The 19,238-nt window shown below is 44.6% G+C and overlaps 1 protein-coding gene across 6 annotated transcripts in view; it reads right to left on the reverse strand.

Moving 5' to 3' along the window:
• Positions 1-2,246: 2,246 nt before the first annotated feature.
• sox5 (SRY-box transcription factor 5) overlaps positions 2,247-19,238 on the reverse strand; it is a 78,858-nt gene continuing 61,866 nt past the window's right edge. For 3 of the 6 annotated variants that reach the window (XM_052055353.1, XM_052055352.1, XM_052055350.1), the window contains exons 10-15: positions 17,132-17,330; positions 11,513-11,688; positions 8,783-8,885; positions 8,300-8,473; positions 5,054-5,270; positions 2,247-4,931 (exon numbers count right to left, since the gene is read on the reverse strand). In XM_052055353.1, coding sequence (XP_051911313.1) covers positions 4,619-4,931; positions 5,054-5,270; positions 8,300-8,473; positions 8,783-8,885; positions 11,513-11,688; positions 17,132-17,330 — 1,182 coding nt within the window. In that variant the 3' untranslated portion in view covers positions 2,247-4,618. The remainder of the gene's footprint in view (positions 4,932-5,053; positions 5,271-8,299; positions 8,474-8,782; positions 8,886-11,512; positions 11,689-17,131; positions 17,331-19,238) is intronic. The other 3 variants (XM_052055354.1, XM_052055355.1, XM_052055351.1) reach the window with 3 other exon arrangements.

Consider the following 19,238-nt stretch of genomic DNA (forward strand, 5'->3'; position numbering starts at 1 on the left):
GCCGCTTTGTTTCCACTTTTGTGATGGAAATAGCCGATTGGATAATTGCGCTTTAAGCCGAGCTAACTCCTCCAGTGCACCTTGGGCTGTGTGTGTGTGTGTGTTTGAGATTTAATCTGAGAGTACTTTGTGTACATCTGACAATAAAGTGGGGAAGGGCGCGGGGGCGGGGGGGTGGGGGGTGAATCCCCTCTCTTGCTTCTCAGCTATTCACACATAAACCTTGTTCTCAGGTTTTTTACCTCGAGGCTGCTTCTGAAAAATTCATCATGCCCAGAGAACAACTAAGTCCTTCACTTACTGGAAGAGTTGCCGATCTGTAGCCCTCCTTGCACAGAAAGGGCATTTGTATACTGTATATATATGTGTGTGTGTGTGTGTGTGTGTGTGTGTGTGGTAGGGGGGTTCTGAAGATATGCAAATGAGCCAAAATCATCTCCCTCCGAGTGTTTTCAACTGTGCATTATGCAAAAAGTGTATTTTTTATTTTTTAGGGGAGTACAGGGGGTTGACTGGCGAGCATATGGACACAAATGAGGAGGACATGATTTTCATGAGCGTGCTGAGTGAGGTTGTGTGTTTTTCAACCCGTGGAAAGTGGGATCATCAATTAAAGATTTTCCTTTTTTTTTAACCTATAGGACACCTTCTTGCTGAGTGTGTGCGTAAGTGTGCGACTAAACCTCTCGTCTGCCTCGGGTTTAATGAGGGTTGTCGGGTTGCGAACTGGTCTTGATGGGGCTTGCGCCGCTTCGCGAGTTTCTACGGTGGTGATTGAAATGGTGCCGTCGAGTGTAGGAGAAAGTGAAAAAACGTGACTCAGCCGTCTTGTTACCTCTGCGTTCCGCGTCCGAGACGCATAATTTTGTTTTTGGGACGCAAGGAAATTTCTCAGTCAAAACAAACAAAAAAAAAACTATGGTTCATCTTTTTTTCCAGCAACGGTCGCAATTTGACAATCGCCGCCATTGTTGTTTTGATCTCGTGTTAAGTAATCACGTGTGACGAGATTTCCGTTCTCGCGAGACGAGATTGGCGAGATCGGCCTTCACCTCGTGGCAAGCAGATGATTGACAAGTTGTGTAACGTTAAAACTATATGGAAGTCCTTTCTGGACATCGGACAATGACCACCCAAAGAGAGTTGTGCCAAGCTTGTGACGTCCTATTCAAAAAGCACTGACACTGATGTTTAATATTTTACAAAAGCAATTTTGGTGACATCGCCTCCCCCAAAACTCTTTTTCAAAGGTCTTAGAGGCAGTAAGTCAAATGTTGAGTTGACTAAGTAGTAAAACGGAAGGAAATGACTGAATTAAAAAAAAAAAACATATTGGGCATTCCAGTTCCTGGTTGACATATTTATTCTTTTTGTGAAAAACTGTGCCATTCATATGAAGCTTTACCCACCCGTCCTCTTAAATATTATTACATATTTTTTTAAGCTTAAGTTGAATTAAAGTTGATCCAGTGATCCCTAGTTTTTTTATAAATACACTAACATAACTTATACATGTTTAAATCTGTTCATACATATAGCATTAAGTAATGTTAATTACTACAAAATGTATTTCTACGTGCAATTATACCATTAAATTTGGTCTTATAAATATTTGTTATACTCATACACATTTACATATACGGGGGGGGGGTGCTACTTTGCAAGTTTTCGTTTATTGCGGGTGGTTTCCGTTTATTGCGAGTGGTTTCTGTCGTCACTCTTTGGTAGCAAAAGTAGCTATTATTGCTAAATGCTAATCCAAATCACTGACAATAACTGTAAAATTAGCACCCATGCTAAGGCTAACACATCGTGTCCTGGCTAGTCTGGTTATCTTGTAAGTCAACATTTGTCATGCTTTTGTTAAGAATTTAAAGCTATTTTATGGTCAACTTGTTACATACACAGTTTCATTAAAAGTCTTTTTTTGTTATTGTTGCTAATGTCTGTATTGAACAACAGTAACATTAGCACAATGCTTGAAATGTCATTAAAACTCATTCACTACCAACCAATTCTAGATCAAGTCTGAAAAACGTCTAAAAACGTCTTTGGGAGTGAATGAGTTAAAGGCCAGGAATGAAAACTCCTTTATAATGTGTGAAGTAGAGGTCATGTACGTCATACAAGCTAGCAAAAGTGTCACCCATGCTAAAGCGAACTTGATTTGTGTCCTGGCTGGCCCGCCAATCGAATCAACCCACGGTCAGAATTCAAGGAGAAGTGATGAGGACCAAAACAACAAGTTTTACCGAACACATTGCTGTCTTTATTAGAGCCTTGTCTGGCAGTAATACTGAAAAAAAGTGAACTTAGAACAGATGGTGGTGGTAGCCCATGGCTTTTTTTTCTCTTTTTTTTCCCCCCCTCAATTTTTCGTCTTGTGTGTAAGAGTACTGCGACTCCTGTGGCATGGATAAACATCAATAAAAGAGACAGAGGAAGAGAGAGAAGAGGGGAAAAAACCCAAATGTACAATTTATATTACACTGTGTTATGAACAAAATATAAATCTATAACTCTATGTTATATTTACATAATTATCTTTCTTGATTTTTCAAGTTGAGATGGTCAGATATTTTTTGTGTGTGTCTGTCGTCTTGAGAATTCAAACTTTGTTTTGAGCTCCACTCTACTTTGATTGTCTTAAATAATACGATCGCCTTCTTCATTGTCTCAAAACGGAGGGGGGGCCCGACCTTGCCAGCAGGGATGATTGACGTCCTCATGCCCCTCCCCTCTCGCCTTCCTCTCCTCTCTCCAGCATCGTGGCGTGATAATAGCTGTACAGCAAAGTCAAGTCATGAGAAGTCATGGCTCTGTGGAGCTCCAAAAAAAAAAAAACAACAACCAAAAAAGAATCGAGGCTCCTGTTGGAGTTGCCATACGCACACAGCAGAACACCATTGGTGGGGTAAACACTGCTTTCCTATGATTGAAACAAAATACTTTCACAAAATATATGTACAGGATTTAATCGAAATGTAAAAAAAATAAAATAAAGACAGCATAGGACTTGTTTGGTTGTCATGAATAATCTCTTAAATGTGTGTGTGTGTGTGTGTGTGTGTGTGTGTGTGTGGATTCCAGCCAATGATGTTCCACTGCGTACCCCGGGGCTGAGCTGGTAAACATTGGGGCGAAAATCTTCACATTATACATTGAGAATAAGGATGACAAATAAATGCAATCATAATTATAACAATACAAAATATCATGTTCTTCTTTTTTTCTTTCTTTCTTTTCTCCGACGGGAGAGTCTGAGTGCTTTTCAAAATTTCCGACGGCTTGTCTTCAGCTTGTCCGAGCGGAGGATTAATACGAAACGTCGGAAAAACTCAAAAGGGAACAACCCCCCCCCAAAAAAAACCACAAAAAAAAAAAACGTGTGTGGGCTGGGGGGGAGGTATTTTTATCTAATACCTACAGACTAAAATAACATCATAGAAACCCGATATAGAGAAGAAAAATAAATTATACTGTACATAACTTACTAAACATAGCTGACCGTCCTTATAATTATTGTTAATAATATTAGAATAGAGGCAGTTTAGAGAAATAATAAAAAATACAGTATTCAAATACAAAATGGAAACACTGACTGGCGGCCCGCTGAGGTCAGCAGGGGCGGGGGAAGAAACACATAACGTGTGTGTGTGTGTGTGTGTGTGTGTGTGTGTGTGAGAGAGAGAGAGAGAGTGATGCAGTTGATAAACAGCAGTTAGTTTCTTGTCTTTTTTTTTTTGCACAAAAAAGCCCCCCCCATCCCCATTTCACACACGCACACACACGATTGCATGGTTCAAGCGATGTCGCACTGCTGTTCAGCTCGTGGACGGACGGCGCGAAATGACAACGGGTGGATTGTCTGGCAAACACAGTGCTTCCTTGTCGTCGACCCCCCACCCCCACCCCACCCACCCATTTATAAATAAAGCCCAAAATCAACCCCCTCGCCGTCCTTGCTCGCATAATGGGGTGTTTTGGGGAAAACTGCAAATCTCCAGGAATAGATCTCTTTCTTCTCGGAAAATGAACGCGGTGTGTTTCAGGTGCTTCAACAACAAACTGGAGGGGACGGGGGGGGTCGAGGGGGAGGGAGGGAAATGTCTCTTTTTCTATTATTCTTCAAACTTAGCACAAAAAAAAACAACAAATCACATTCACAAGCCACTTATTGGCACCGTGTACCTGAGTGAGAATATTATAGAACCGAGAACAGGAAAAAAAAAAGCTGTTTTTCTTTTTTTTTTTTTTTCTCTCGCTTTAAAAAGGTCCACCGTATTTAAAGTGTCATCTGTTTTGGCCTGTGACAGGTCCGCTGTTTTGCAACTTTTCTGGTGTACAAACTCTTTAAAAGGTCGCTTTTGTTTTTTTTTCTTCTCTCTCGCCCCCCCGCCGGAGTGACGTTCTTCAAAGTGTCGGGCTGGCTGGCTTTGTCTTCCTCCCAGATTGTGTAACAGTCAGTGTGGGTGACAGTCCTTCGCTTCAGCTGATTGGTCAGATGCTGGTATCGGGACTTTTAAATGGGAGGGGCTTTAGGCTCTGCGAGGAGTCCGCGGGGGGAGGACGTAAGGATGTCAAAAGGGCGATATATTTTTTTTTGACAGGGCTCATCCTATTGGGCGATGTGATTCTCACTGTCGCTGGCGTAGTCGGCCTCCTCGTCCTCGTAGTCGAAGTCGTCGTAAACGTCTCCGTTGCTGTCGTCCAGCCGCAGCTCCTCCTCCTTGACGCGAGGCTCGTCGCCCTTCAGGCCGCCCAGGTGCGACGAGGAGTGGAGGTGGTGCTGGTGGTGGTTGGCGTTGGGCTCGGGGCTGCTCGACATGCTAGAGTGCTCCGAGGGCATCTGGGGCGATGGCATGCCTGCCATGGAGAGGGCGCCTGGGTAGACCACGCCCGCCGACGACAGGGGCAGTTGACTCTGCTGCCTGGAAGGCACACATTGAACATGCAATCAAAAAAATTGATATTTTTTTTTTATTTTTACATGTGCATATATTGAGTATATGTGCTTTTCAGTGTGTATGCAATTTTGAGTTTCTCAACTGACCCCACACTGAAGTATTGCCTCATTTCCTGTCGCCGGGAGCGCATGATGGCCTTGTACTCGCCAATGCGCAGCTTCTTGCCGTCCACCAGGCACGTGCGCTTGGGCCGCGGCTTGTACTTGTAGTCCGGGTACTTCTCCAGATGCTGCTTGCTGAGGCGCGCCTGCTCCTCGTAGTACGGCTGCTTCTCCAGGTTGGTCATGGCTTTCCAGCGCGAGCCTTGGAAAGAGGACCGTTGTGGTCAATGTCAAAAGTGCAAGAGCGAGCTCCGCAACTCACTTGAACGTGGTAAATGAATGGAATTTTGTTTTGGAATCATGTTTTTGGAATGTGGGAGGAAACCGGAGTACCCGGAAAAAACCCACGTAGGCCCGACTCACTAAATTTGTACTCGACTTGTAAATTTCCCCAGTGTGGGACAAATAAAGGATATCTTAACCACTGGACCCACCGGGCCACCTCTCAAAACAGTATTACAGGATTATATTAACATCACCAGCAATGATGTCATCGTCTGACATTACCCCAAGATTGTGGAGACACAAGCGCAGTTCTCCCAGTAATCCCTCCCATCATTAGCATCATGGTGATTTGTATTTTCGTCGCAATTTTTTCACAAATACTTCAATTTGTTTCTACTTCTTTGCCCATGGCAAAACACTCCAGTCTGTCGAGTGTGCAATTTCCCACTAAATTCCTGCCTATCCTTGATACCGAATTACCAAGACCAATTAATGGAGCAGGACAAATGGCCAATCCTTCCCGGCTCATGATGAATCGTGATTAACATACCAAAATGAGGGAGGGATGACAAGACGATCGAGATGTGACGAACAGGCTTAAATTGAGCCTGCGTGTCAGTCACCAGTGCGAATCGGATCCACTCGGGGAAAGTGGGGGTTAATGAGGGGACGGCAGGTACTCATCCGCCACTAATGAGGGTCTTTCCCGTCAGCGCCGTTTTCTTTTCGTGGATCGGAACCAAGCGTGTGTGCGCGTGGGTGTAATCTTGCGCCTGTTTCCCCCCCTAGCGCAGCCTCATATCTGGTCTGAATTTGCGCTCGACTACTGTATGTTTAACGGCTAAAAGCTGTCAGCGCTTGGCCGTTCTCATCTGTTCTGCGATCTGTTAGCAATTGAGGTTGAGAGAGATGCAGAGTGACGAGAGAGAGAGTGAGAGAGAGAGAGAGAGAGAGAGAGAGAGAGAGAGAGAGAGAGAGAGAGAGAGAGAGAGAGAGAGAGAGAGAGAGAGAGAGAGAGAGAGAGAGAGAGAGGAGGCTTATTAAAACCAGATTTCCCTGCGTTATAAAACGCTTAGGAGCTCTTTAAAATGTCAGGGCCGATCCCGGCGGTCCCGGGGAAATGTCAGGCGGCGGCACGTTGCTTGTTTAATGCATAATGAATTATATCATCATTTGTCTGAGGCGTGTTCTCCCCGGACGTTTACACGACACCGCTGCTTGGAAGGAAATCACTGCTAGTGTGTCTTTTGGTGAATGAAGAGACGGGAAGAAGCCAGACATTTTTTTTTTTGTCAATGGTGAGAGGTCAGGACAAGCAAAGATACCGGCACTCGAATATTTGCCTGTTTATTTTAATTTTTGTACAGTTTCTCTTTGCTGCACAACCTCCAGTTGTGTATGGAGGTGTGTTTCCATGACAGTTGAATCTGCCCAGGGCCTTCAGAATCAGTTTTGCCAAACCAAACAGTGAAGCATCACATGTTCACGAATTGGCCCACTCGGATCCTCCACTCCCCTTTTTGCAATTTTTGTGCTTGCACCGTTTGGCGGCAAGCAACTATGTTCAACTGAGGTGTGGAGTTTCATTTAGTCATGCCACAGGGCTCAATTCTGGGGCCTCTGCTATTCTCGCTGTATCTGCTCCCATTGGGTTCCATCTTCAGGAAACATGGTATTTCCTTCCACTGCTATGTGGATGACTGTCAGATCTATGTCCCACTGAGCAAAAAAGCCGCTTTCTCATTAAGGCCACTCTTATCCTGCCTGGAGGAAATCAAAACTTGGATGGCACTCAATTTTTTGAATTTCAATGAAAAGAATACAGAAGGGATAGTGTTTGGTCCCAGTGGCCCCTGTGCATCCCATTCTGTAGACTTGGGCCCCCCTGGCTCCTAATCTTAAGTAAACAGTCTCAAACTTGGGTCTTAAAATGGACAGTGATTTTAAATTGGACTAGAAAATTGGTGCCGTTGTTCACTCCAACTTCTTTCCTCTTGGGCAGCTGGCTCAAGTAAAACATCTCCTTTTTCATGAGCACTTTGAAATAGGATATTCATGCCTTTGTCACATCCCGGCTGATTACTGTAATGCACTTTACTTTGGAGTCACCCAATCCTCCATGAAGCGTCTCTGCTCGCCTCTATACTATGCTGCTGCTCGCCTCTATACTGGTACTCGTAAGAGGGGAGTACATAACGCCTACTCTGGCATCCCTTCACTGGCTCCCTGTACATTTTAGAGTTCTTTTTAAGATCTAATTTGTTTTCAAACATTTAAATGGCCTTGCGCCACCTTTCCTCTCTGAGCTCCTCAGCCCCTACACATCTGCCTGGTGCCGCAGGTCTGCGGACCAGACACGATTTGAAGTACCAAGAACTAACTGGAGGCTCATAGGGGATCGAGCCTTTTCCGTTGCCGGTCCCTCTCTCTGGAATCACCTCCCACTGAACATTCGGCAAGCCCCCTCGCTGCCCATCTTGAAAACTATTCTTTGGCTTTTGACTCAGCATGACTCAGACTTGATCTTAGGTTTACCGTCTTGTGCTTTCTCCTGTCTTTGTCATTAATTTATTGTTTTACTGTTTATTGTTGCATATATGTTATTTGCTCCATGTACAACACTTTGTATACAGTGGTGGTTGTTTTAAAGTGCTCTATAAATACAGTTGATTAGAGTTTTCTAAGAGTGAAAGAAGGTGCTTTGACGCCATATAGACAATCACAAACCTTCCCAAATGAGCGTTAACTCCTTGCGGATTTATACTATTCCACTGCTCTTTCTGTAGAAAAGCAATTGGACCGTATTTTTTTTCCCTACTCTGATTTGTCAACGAACGGTGCACTTAAACAAGTCTGAAGTGATCCGTCTGTAATAGTTATAAAATCACTTTCTGTGGTATGGGTGCTGTATTTGGTTTCCATTTTTATGCTTTTTGTTGTCTAAAATTGTGACGTGATCGTTGTGGTACGAAGACTCTATTAAAAGGATTACGTGCGTGCATTTACCGAGGATTTTGCTGATGTTGGAGTTGTGCATGTCGGGAAAGGCTTGCAGAATCTTCCTCCGCTCGTCCTTTGCCCACACCATGAACGCATTCATGGGCCGCTTGATGTGAGGCTCGCTGCTGCCACGACCCCGGGCCTCGCGGAATATCCGAGAGTCGGACACGCTCGGGGAGCCTAGAAAAAAATATCCAAAAATGAGAAGTGAGAGTTTGAGAGCAAGCAGACTGTAGATTTTCCAATTTTTTACCTTTTCGCTATGGTAGAAGACCCCGCTAATATAAACACAGGGACGCCCAGGTGTGTCAAAAACTCCAGGTGGCGCCACAGTCACTATTTTAGCTATAGTAGACGATTGGGTTGGCTCGGAAAATGACATATTGCATATTCGTGATACTCCCTCCCATTATGAAATGTTCCGCTCGCACTTCTATCCGCCGACATGCACGCCACACGCTCGCCCCGTTTATGCGTTGGCGCGTTTACCATCAGAGTCGCCGCTCATGGTGAAGTCCAGCATGGCGTGGCTGAACTTGTCCTCGGCCTGCTGCTTCAGCTGTTGGCTCAGACTCTCCAAGGCCGCCTTGTCCTGCACACACAAGGCCCGGGAGTCAGCGTGTGGAGTGGGTTTTCGCTGGGTACTCTCCGGTTTCCCTCCCACATTTCAAAAAACCCCTGCATGGTAGGTTCATTGGAACACTGTAAATTGTCCCTCGGTGCAAGTGTTCATGGTTGTTTGTTGATGTGTGTGCCCTGCGACTGGCCGGCAACATGTTCCGAGCGTACCCCGCCTGCGTCCCGCAAACACCTGGGATGGGTTCCCGCACACCCACTCGTGAGGAAAGACAGCTCGGATAATGGATGGATAGATCAGGAGAGTGAGTGATTGAGTGAGTCAGAGAGTGGCTCCGCAATCAAGCTAATTGTCCAAAAAGCGCGTGCGGGCATGTTTTGAACGCTCCATGTTTGGATGTTGACGACAATTTTGGATTTGCAGCTCACGCGGGGTCGACGCATTTGAAGCGACAGCGAGGTTGCGCCGTGCGGCGCCCCTTGGGTATTTATTGCAGCCAATAAAAGCCTGATTTACTGCACATTTACATGCTTAATGTGTGCTGGAGCTTGACGATGCACACCCATTTTAGTTTTTTACAGTTTAATTATACGATGACGAGTGGGAAGCAACCCGGTGTTGTTTTCTCGAACAACCTTCCCAAAAGTCTCCATTTAGACATGACCTGAACCAAGCTGGCTGCCGAGATGGAGCGCAGGCAGAGTGCTAATCACATGCTGTGTGTTTAGTGCAAAAACATATTCATTGTTGGCGATAACTTTGCACTACATTTCCACTTGAATGGAGACGAGAGCCATTTATCGCTGTCGAGTCATCTACGGAGAGATTTGGAAGAATTATCTGCATGTCAAACGAGTGATCGGACCTCATTGCTGAGGGAGGAAAAAAAAGGACATAATGTCTTGCACACGCTCAGATATTAAGATTAAATGCGATGACACACACACACACACACACACACACACACACACACGCACGCCCGCGCGCAGCTTTTGTACGGGAAGGGGGATGAAGAGGGAGACAGAGTGGATGGCAGCCTAGTCTGACATTAAGCCCCAGCACCGTACACGAGAAAAGTGGATTGAGCGGCTGACACGGGCGCAGAGACACAAAGTAGCGACAAAACTAATCCCTCCCGGAGTGTCAGAGATGACTCTGTTGTCGCGGGGCCGGGCGCTCGGGCGGCGAGGCTTGACGCCGGGGGCCAGCGGCACAAAGCCAGCAAAGGGGACGGCGGACGGAGCAGAAGGAAATCATCGCAGGCACCGAAATGAATTCAGGCACCGAAAAAAATAATAATAATAAAGCGACCGATGCCAGCAACATATCGTGACAGCCAGAGCAAATCATTGTTTTTCCACTAGATGGCCACAAGCTACATATTTCACCTCATCCCTAGACACGGTTATGTCTTTTTGGTGATTTTTTTTTTGGGGGCGGGGGGACACTGATCTAGTGACAAATTAAGGAGGGTAAATAAGTAAATGTCGCTTTTAGCATGCTTTGCTCCACCTGCACGCCTGTGTGAGTGTACACATACGTTTTCTCCATGCACCAGCCATGCGGCATCCCGATATGTTTAACAAATAACCACAATTTAGCCACGCTGCCGAGGAGCCGGCACCCTCACTTTGCATGAATGTCCCGCAGATGCTCTGCGTTGACACACACACACACACACACACACACACACACACACACACACACACACACACACACACACACACACATACACACACACACACACACACGCCTCAATTACATACTCATATGTGTACCTTACCCGGCACTATTTAGCCTCAGCACTTGAAACAAATAAACAATTATTTTTAAATTGTATTCAAACGAACACACTTTTTAATTTTATTGCAAATGTATTTCAAAAATGTCGGCAAAATTACTTGCATAAATTTATCGAAAAGACAGTAGTGTTTGTGTGTTAGGTGCCTTTAAGAGTGGGCCTATTGGGGTGATTGTGCTGATCTTGCGTGTGAGTGTCTGGATGTGAGCTGCGACCAACAGCAGCTCCTGTGCAAGTGTGCACATTGGATTTATGCATTTAGCTGATCTCTCCCGCCCCGTGTTCAAGAAATCTCTGAAAAGTGCAGGGTCACTATAGCGTTATTTTCTCACATTTCGTCGCGTTACTTAAAATCATCAAAAAAATATGCGCACGGTCTGCGTATTCTATTGTTCTATACCGAAGCGGAAGAAGTTCATAAATACCATCATCCAATCAAAAATCTAACATGCATAAAGTGCAGAAAGCGTTGGTGAAAAAAGGCCAATTAAAAAAAAAAATTTATGAGGGTTGGTGAAAGTCAAGTTTAGATATTAACATATATTAGTACCGTATGTTTTTATATTGTACAATACTACATCATACAATGGGAATTTTGTCATTACAGGGAGGCTGAAACACATTAATGGCATTGCCATTCATTTCAGTAGGGAATGTTGATTTGAGAAATGAATGAATGAATAATTGGGAGATTTTCTTTTAAAATAACGACTCGATATTAGTTATCGATATTGGGCCTTATTTTAAGGTATTGGGCACTTGAATCAAGTCCTCCTGAGGTGAAATAATGGTCCTCCATGCATTTCTGCGTCGGCGTTGTCTTTTAATTTTTTTTTTTTACCTTATCGGAGCGTCCGTTGTTGAGTCCGAGGCTGCTGACGGCCGCCACCTTGGCGTCGAGCACCTGCTGCTCCCGCTTGAGCTGCTCCTTCATCTGGCGGGCCTCGGCAAAGGCCTTGGTTACGGCCTCGTGGTCATTCAGGTAGGCTCCCGAAGACAGCGACGACAGCAAGTCTGCTGGGACGGCAACAAAACGGCCAGGACGACTATTATTATCTGTTTGCGTCATCTTTTTTTTTTTCGCGGGGAATGTTTGGACTTGCGTTTTTAATGACGTGAACGTAATTCACATTTGGCGCTGTATGTTTACGTTTAAGTCAAGTCAACAGTATTTATATAGCACTTTCAAACAGCCATCGCTGCATACAAAGTGCTGTACATGAAGCAATTTAACATGCACAATAAACAGTAAGACAAATCGGTAATAAAGGCGGTAGAAAGCACCAAACAGTAAAACAAACAACAAATCTAAGTCATGCTGAGTCGAATGCCAAAGAATACAAGTGAGTTTTGAGGAGGGCTTTGAAGATGGGCAGCGAGGAGGCTTGCCAAATGTTCAGTGGGAGGTCATTCCAGAGAGAGGGACCAGCAACAGAAAAGGCTCGATCCCCTCTGAGCCTCAGTTTAGTTCTTAGTTTAAGGGAAGAGGCCTGAGTTTTTTCAGCCAGAATAAATCTTCCTTTTTGCCACGAGGTAAAGACATTAGCATACACTCGAAAGGGAGGGGAACTGAGTGTGAGTCAGAATGCGCCCCAAACTGCCATGGCTTCAAGCTGCCTCCATCCATACCTGCCTTCAAACTCAAGCATGTCCAAATGTGCATTCAGCTAAAAAGAAATATAAAAAGTAATAATCTTTAATTACACTTCCCCACACAATCTGAGTGCGTCAATGTCCGGAGGGACAGCCAGGTAACCTCACAAAGTTCCCTATCACATACAACTCGCCACTAACAAAGCGCCGCTGCTGGTTTATGGGGTCTTTATCTGCACTAAGCCCCCCCACCCCCCCCCACCCCACCCATCCACGGGGATGTGCTAATGCCTTCTCAGGCCAGATTACTGGCTTCAGATTGGTAATGACAGCGCCGTGAACTCTTTTAGAAGTCGGGGAAATCTGGACGTGAAAGGGGCCGAAAGAAGGAAGGTGATGGAATCGGGTGGCAGTCAATTTTAATCTCAATTAAAAAAAAAAAAGAGAGGAGGGAGGTATTCTTCTACACTTCAGTGGGTGGGTGTGTTCCAATGACAGTGATGCCAACCATCCAGACAAGTGCATGTGACCCAGATAGAGTGGGAGGGTTCTATTTCACTCACACACATTTTCCCCTTCTAAATCTCTCCCGACAGGCGAATAGCATTTTGGACCACAAAAGCGCTCCCGACAGGACAGTCGGGGGGTGCGGGGGACTTTAGTGAGGGTGACAAATACTCAGCAAAAAAAAAAGTGTTTGAAATTGAAGGCAGTGACAGGCCTTCAATTTAACTTGACATGGGAAGATTGATAGGTGGAGAGAGAAAGACAGAGACGTGCCTACGGGTCTGTTAGGCCAGAAAATGATGGTTGACACCTTCATGGACCTCAATCCCGTTATACCTGACCATATTAGGACGATTTATTTGATTACCGTATTTTCCGCACTCTAAGGCGTCTCGGAGGCGCACCTTCAATGAATGGCCTATTTGAAAACTGTTTTCTCGGCGCACTGCATTAGAAAGCGCATCGAGTAAAAGCCACAATAGTGGCTGCGGTTGCGTTATGCATTCGCTAGATGGCGCTACGCTAAAGGGAATACAGTAATAATAATAATCATACATTTTATTTATAAGCGGTTTTCACAACACTAAAGGGCACTTTACAATCATGAGCAAAACCACTAAAACCACATACAATACAGATTTCATTATATAGAGCTTTCACACCGCTGCAGCTGTCACGAAGCACTTACGTAACATCTAAAATACGACGTCCCAAAAATCTGAATATTGATCCACATATAAGGCCCATCTGATTATAAGGCTTTCAGAGATGTTCACTTGGACGCACTCTTGGTTTTCAAGAAAATGCACCTTATAGTGCGGAAAATACGGTATTGTCGTTGAAATGCATGGAAAAGGGGCATCCGTTCCTGACGTATTACAGCAGTTCCTATATTTTGTTCTTCTACTTATTTCTTTCATAACTTTGCTGCTGTGAATTGGGAACGTCTCTATTGTGAGACTTATAAAGGTTTTCTTATCTTATCTTGCATAAGCAGTAATACTATGAGGGTAACTAGGCAAGGCAGCTTAATTGTTATAGTGCATTCCATGCACAAGGTAATGTGCTTCAACACAATGTGCTTCACATAGTTACAAAACAATATATGAAGCCAAATGAATTGAAGACTTAAAAAAAACAATTAAAGACATTTACAGCAAAATCCAGAAATAAACAATAGTTTACAAAAATGACGGAAAGAACGTACAGCGCAAGTACGTGATTTAGGAAAAATTGATCAAGCAAATGCTCGAAAAGATCTCAATCCTGGGTATGAAGGAACCAAAAAGCAGTTTCAACCTGAATTTCAAAGCATTCACGCTTGCAGTGAACTTCAGTTCTGTTGGCCTGCAACACAACTGCTAAATGCTGAGACACTGCCGAGACACTAATTGCTTTGAACTCTGGGCTCCACTAACTGATCAAAGTTTACTGACCTCAGAACCATTGCTGGGTTTCTATTCCATGAGAATTTCTGTTTTGTACTCAGGACCGAAGCCATTCAGTGATTTTATAGATCAATAGAAGATTTTAAATGAGGAGGGGGAAAATTGGCCTCGTCTTCCACAAATATGCCCAAAATGCTGCCCATAAAACGCTATGGTTAACCTTAAATTTTCTACTGTAACAAAAATCACAATAACCTCCGGTTCACTTTTTCCTTGTTTCACTACCCCCCCACACACACACGTCAACAAACCCACGACTGCATCAAAACGAGCACGTCTAGAGTCTTTTCCAATTTGTCCGGCCCTCCAATCCCCTCTGAACCTGCAACAAGAACCCTAATACGCCTTCAAACCGGAGTAACAAATGCGCTGGTGACCGGCTAAACTCGCCGGCAACAGATGGGGCCCGCAGCAGCGGCGGCTCATCACAAAAGCATCCGAATATTCCACGGGGGATCACGCGCAAACTTTAAACACTGTAATCCATTTTTCCCCCCACCGAACAAAAAACATCTGGGACTGCAAATCCACTAATCTGATATTAAATCCTCAGATTTGTTGAAAAACAGTGAGATTAGCCAAGAAGTCAGATGAAGGGGGGTGGGGGGGGTATGGCGGGGGGGAGAGGGGATTGACGGCCTATTGCACATGGGAGGAGTGATTGTGTTTGAGCGTTTGAGTGGTGCGTGTGCATGTGTGCTGTCATTGTGTCATTAGCGCTGAGTGTTTGCGCTGTCCTGGCTCATGTAAGAGGCTTGTCTAATCTCATTGGTGATACCTCCTGTCTGTCATACATGCCTCGCTTTATTATTCCCCCGCTGCAAAAAAAAAAAAAAATTGAAGGATGTTAATCCCCCCTTCCATCTTTCGACCCTCCCCCATCTCCACTTCATGTCTCTCTGTCTCTTTCAGTCACTAATAAACACATAACAATGCAGCAGGCCCCGAAGGCAAATAGTGACACGGAGGAAGGGGAGGAAAAAAAAAAAAACACGCGCACACAAACACACTAATTATAGCCTGTTACATATGTGAAGTATTTGAACTCTCAGCGCGGCGTGACAAATGGATTAAGCGCACAAAACGGTGATTCATTGATGTCATATTTCACGTGCGCGTGTGAGGGCGCATATGGTCGGGGATGATTACGCCAGCGACAATGGCGGCGCTCGCAAGCAAAGGGGGTGCTATTTCGGTCCGTTGGGGTGCCAGCAGCACATCCAGGAATGTCGGATAAAAAAAAGAAAAAGAAAGAAATATATATATGGATTCATCTCTGCGTGGCTCAAGCCAGACAATTCGTGATGCGCGTCATGGCAGCATCATAAAACCAAATGCGTCGGATCAACGCAATACAGTCAACCCCCGTAGAGTCACAATTTTTTTTTGTTCTCTATTTTCAACTTATTTTGTTTGTTTGTTTTTTCAATTGTCAGGGATTTTTTTTCTTTTTGTGTTTTAAGAATTTGTTGGAATGTAATTTTCACTTTTTTAATTAGAATATATAGAAATATATATTATTATAAAATATATATATTTTTAATTATACTTTTCAATTATTGTTCCCCCTAAACCCCTCCCATTTTTTTAATAGATGGCAATTAAATGCGTAGTTTCAACTGTGCACCATTTATGTACACAAACAACAACAACAAAATATTTCTTTCCGTGAGTGTGACTTGGACGACTGTTGAGGCATTCGCATTTAAAATTTTGGAATTAGCATTCGTGGGTGGAAACCTGACACTCTATGTCCAAATATGGTGAATGCAATCTTTTTTCACAAATAATTACAATTGTTTCATCAATTTTACTAATTATTAACCACTCCAAGCTTCTTCCTCAATGCACTTGACAGTGGGGCTATTTTTTTCGCTCAGCAAAAATTTGATTTGCTTCTTTGCTATTTGTGTAAGCTTGTTTGGTTAAAAACGGATCACTGTCATGATTTGGCAAAGAAGGGAGCGGGTCAGCCACGAATATAAGTGTGTACAGATTCATTCATGACCATTGTCAACTCCCTGTCATGATGAGCGAAAAATTCATGAGGAATTAACCCACCCTCTCAAAATGGTGCTTAATTGTATTATAGAGATCACAAGATGCCGGCAAAGCAAAATTTTTGTCTAAAAGAAGCTTTTCAACTCATTTCAACAGTTATTTGAAACCAAGACACTGCAATATTTTCATTGCTTGCCCCTTTCTAACTTCAAATGTTCATAAACCAAGGTAATATTTCCCATTGAAGCGAATGGAAATGCAATTAATCTGTTACAGCTCCAAAACTAAGTTATACTTTTTTTGAACCATGTTAAAAAGAAATGCAATGCAACATATAAATAAGTGAAAACACCCTATTATGAGAAAATAAAACCAAACACATGATAAAATACGATTTACTAATATTTAATAATAATATATTAAATACTATTGCTCTTTAACACAGCGAGGTTTTTTTTTTTTTTTTTTTGCATGGACCTTCACCATGAGTCATGTTTTTATAATTTCCACTTTTCTTCAGGGTCCGTTCTGTGCTTTCTTGACTTGCTTGGCAAACGTTCGCCATGTCAACATGGGACCTACTTTTGCATTCATTCAGAAAACGTGGCTGTTTTTGGCCATCTGCGATTGGGTGAACATATCGTACGTCAGCGGCACTTCCGCCTGGGGACAGCATGCTATTTTGACATGATTACGCTGACATTACCCGTTTGCTTTCTGAATTAAATAGACGCCGCATTTCAATAAAGATTTCAATGACAATGAAATGAATGTCGGACTTCTGTTCGGCTACTCCGTCATTCACAAACGATATTAGATTTGGAATTGGGTGATGAAGGATGCGGAGGTGAAACTTGAGCCTTGCTTTTGTTTCTATGTGTGGCAAGTGTATCTAAATAGTGTTCACCAACCTATTGAGCTGACTCTGGCCGGAGGTCCTCCAATGCTGGAGGGGGCGACACTGTGCTTCATGGAGCCGGCGGGGCCCAGCTTTGCGGCGGCGGCAGCGGCAGCATGGACCTGTGGGGAAGTTGGGGGGGAGTTGGGTGACTTGCTCTCGGATGCCTTAGGCTTGGCCGACAGGTTCAGTGGCTGTGCACCCTCACTGTCCTGCAAAAACCAAAACAGCAGAGTGTCGCCCGCTGTGACTAGAAATTTGGGAGCGGGAGGCGGACCTTCTTGCCCATGCACAGCAACATAAGGCAAGTCTGGCTGGACAGATGATTCGGTGCATGCCACTGCCCAAACAGCCTCATCACAAGGTCGGATAAATGGGACATTCTGCTTCAAACCGCTGACGTTCTCATGCAAAGTTCAGCAGCGGGCAAACCGTCCATCCAATGGGAAGGGATGATTGTGCACATGCCGCATGCAGGCAGGCAGGCCTCTGGTCAACATGCACAAAGATGTTCCGTTCCTTGAATCCCCCCCCCCCCCACTGAATGACGTCTCATGGGCAAATATCAGCAGCTCGACACGTCCGCGCCGCAACACTAAGCTTGTTCTTCGAATCACTGCGGCATCCTCTCAACCAGTCCGTCGCATTTTTACCCGTGCGTTTGAATCGTGACGTTCCAAAGGTGTTTCTATATTTTAAGTGCATCCGTGGCACAACGATAACCTCAAACAAGCATGAAATGAATCAACGTGTCCACCACCAACAAGAGACGACACCCACGGGCTGGGTGTCATCACGTTTGTCGTCACGACAACGTCACCCCTGCTGTTGACATAATCCGATCGGGATGGGAAGGATGCAAATCATCCCGCGTGATTAAAAATGCCACCATTAGAAAGTAAACTTGAGTTCAAACGTGACTTTTTTTTTCTTGTACAGTAATTAGTTGAATTACTGGTTAGGCCGAGGCACAATACAATACAGTGGATTCAAATTCTGTATTGAGTGAAAAGGGGAGGGGGGTAGGGGGGGGTTTATATCCACTCGTTAAGGCCGACTCTCAGCGATTGCCATTCCTTAAGCCTTATGAGCCCCTCACAACTCAATTAAGTCCTTCCAATTAAGACGCCCCCCCCTCCTCCGCATGGGTACATGGCTGCATGTGAGCACCATTTTGGAAGAGGATGAGGCCTAACCGGATTGTCCTTCATTAGGGGGGTCCTCTGTAAATCGACCCCCCCCCCCTACAAAGATTCCTTTAGTGAGACAAAGGGCCGAGGAGAGAACAGAGGAGAGTAGGGGATGCGGGGCGGGGTTGGAGGGGCATAACAATTGAGCGAGGATATTCTCAATCCTGACCCATATTACGGTGGGCTTTGGCTTGGGGAGTGCGTTTGAATATTTATTACAAATAAGATAATGCCTCTGCCTCTTGTGCAGTAGATGGAGGGGGGGGGGGGGAGATCTCCCTGAGCCAAGCCAAATCCGATGGTGGGAATGTGGCCAACCTGCATTATGCCACTGTGGAGGAATTAGTTGAGACAGTCAAGCTGAGAGGCTTGGACCGACTTGTTGTGCGTACGAGTGTGCGTGCGACATTGTTCAACAAGCTCTAAGTCGCGCGTGTATGTGTGAGGCCTACGAAGCCTCTGGAAAGCTTGGAATGTCGAATTAATACAAATGCTTTTGTGTCTCCCTTGGCTGAAGAAACAGTTTCAAGCTTCAATACCCAAAACGTGTCTGTGTTTTTTATGTGTGGCAGCCATATGCAGAATTATTGCACCACCGCTCCCGGCCGTTCCGCCTTCACTAGACTGGACATGAATTGAAGCGTCTTATCTACAGTGAAACTCCTCTACGACGAAATCATGTTTGCAGCAAGAATTTTTTCACAACAGGGGACTTTTCACTGTAGCAAATTTGATCTCAGAGAAAAAGATTTTGTATACTGGAACAGTGGGACGTTTCGTCGTAGAGGGAGCAGAAAAGTGGGAATGGCTTTCTGCATGAACATTTTTTCACACTCTGGATTATTTTCACCCATGTAGGTTTCATTGTGACGGTGGCCCGGTAGTCCATTGGTTAGCACGTCGGCTTCACAGTGCAGAGGTTCGATTCCA

This window comes from Hippocampus zosterae, chromosome 21, assembly GCF_025434085.1.
Source record: "Hippocampus zosterae strain Florida chromosome 21, ASM2543408v3, whole genome shotgun sequence".
Lineage (NCBI taxonomy): Eukaryota > Metazoa > Chordata > Actinopteri > Syngnathiformes > Syngnathidae > Hippocampus > Hippocampus zosterae.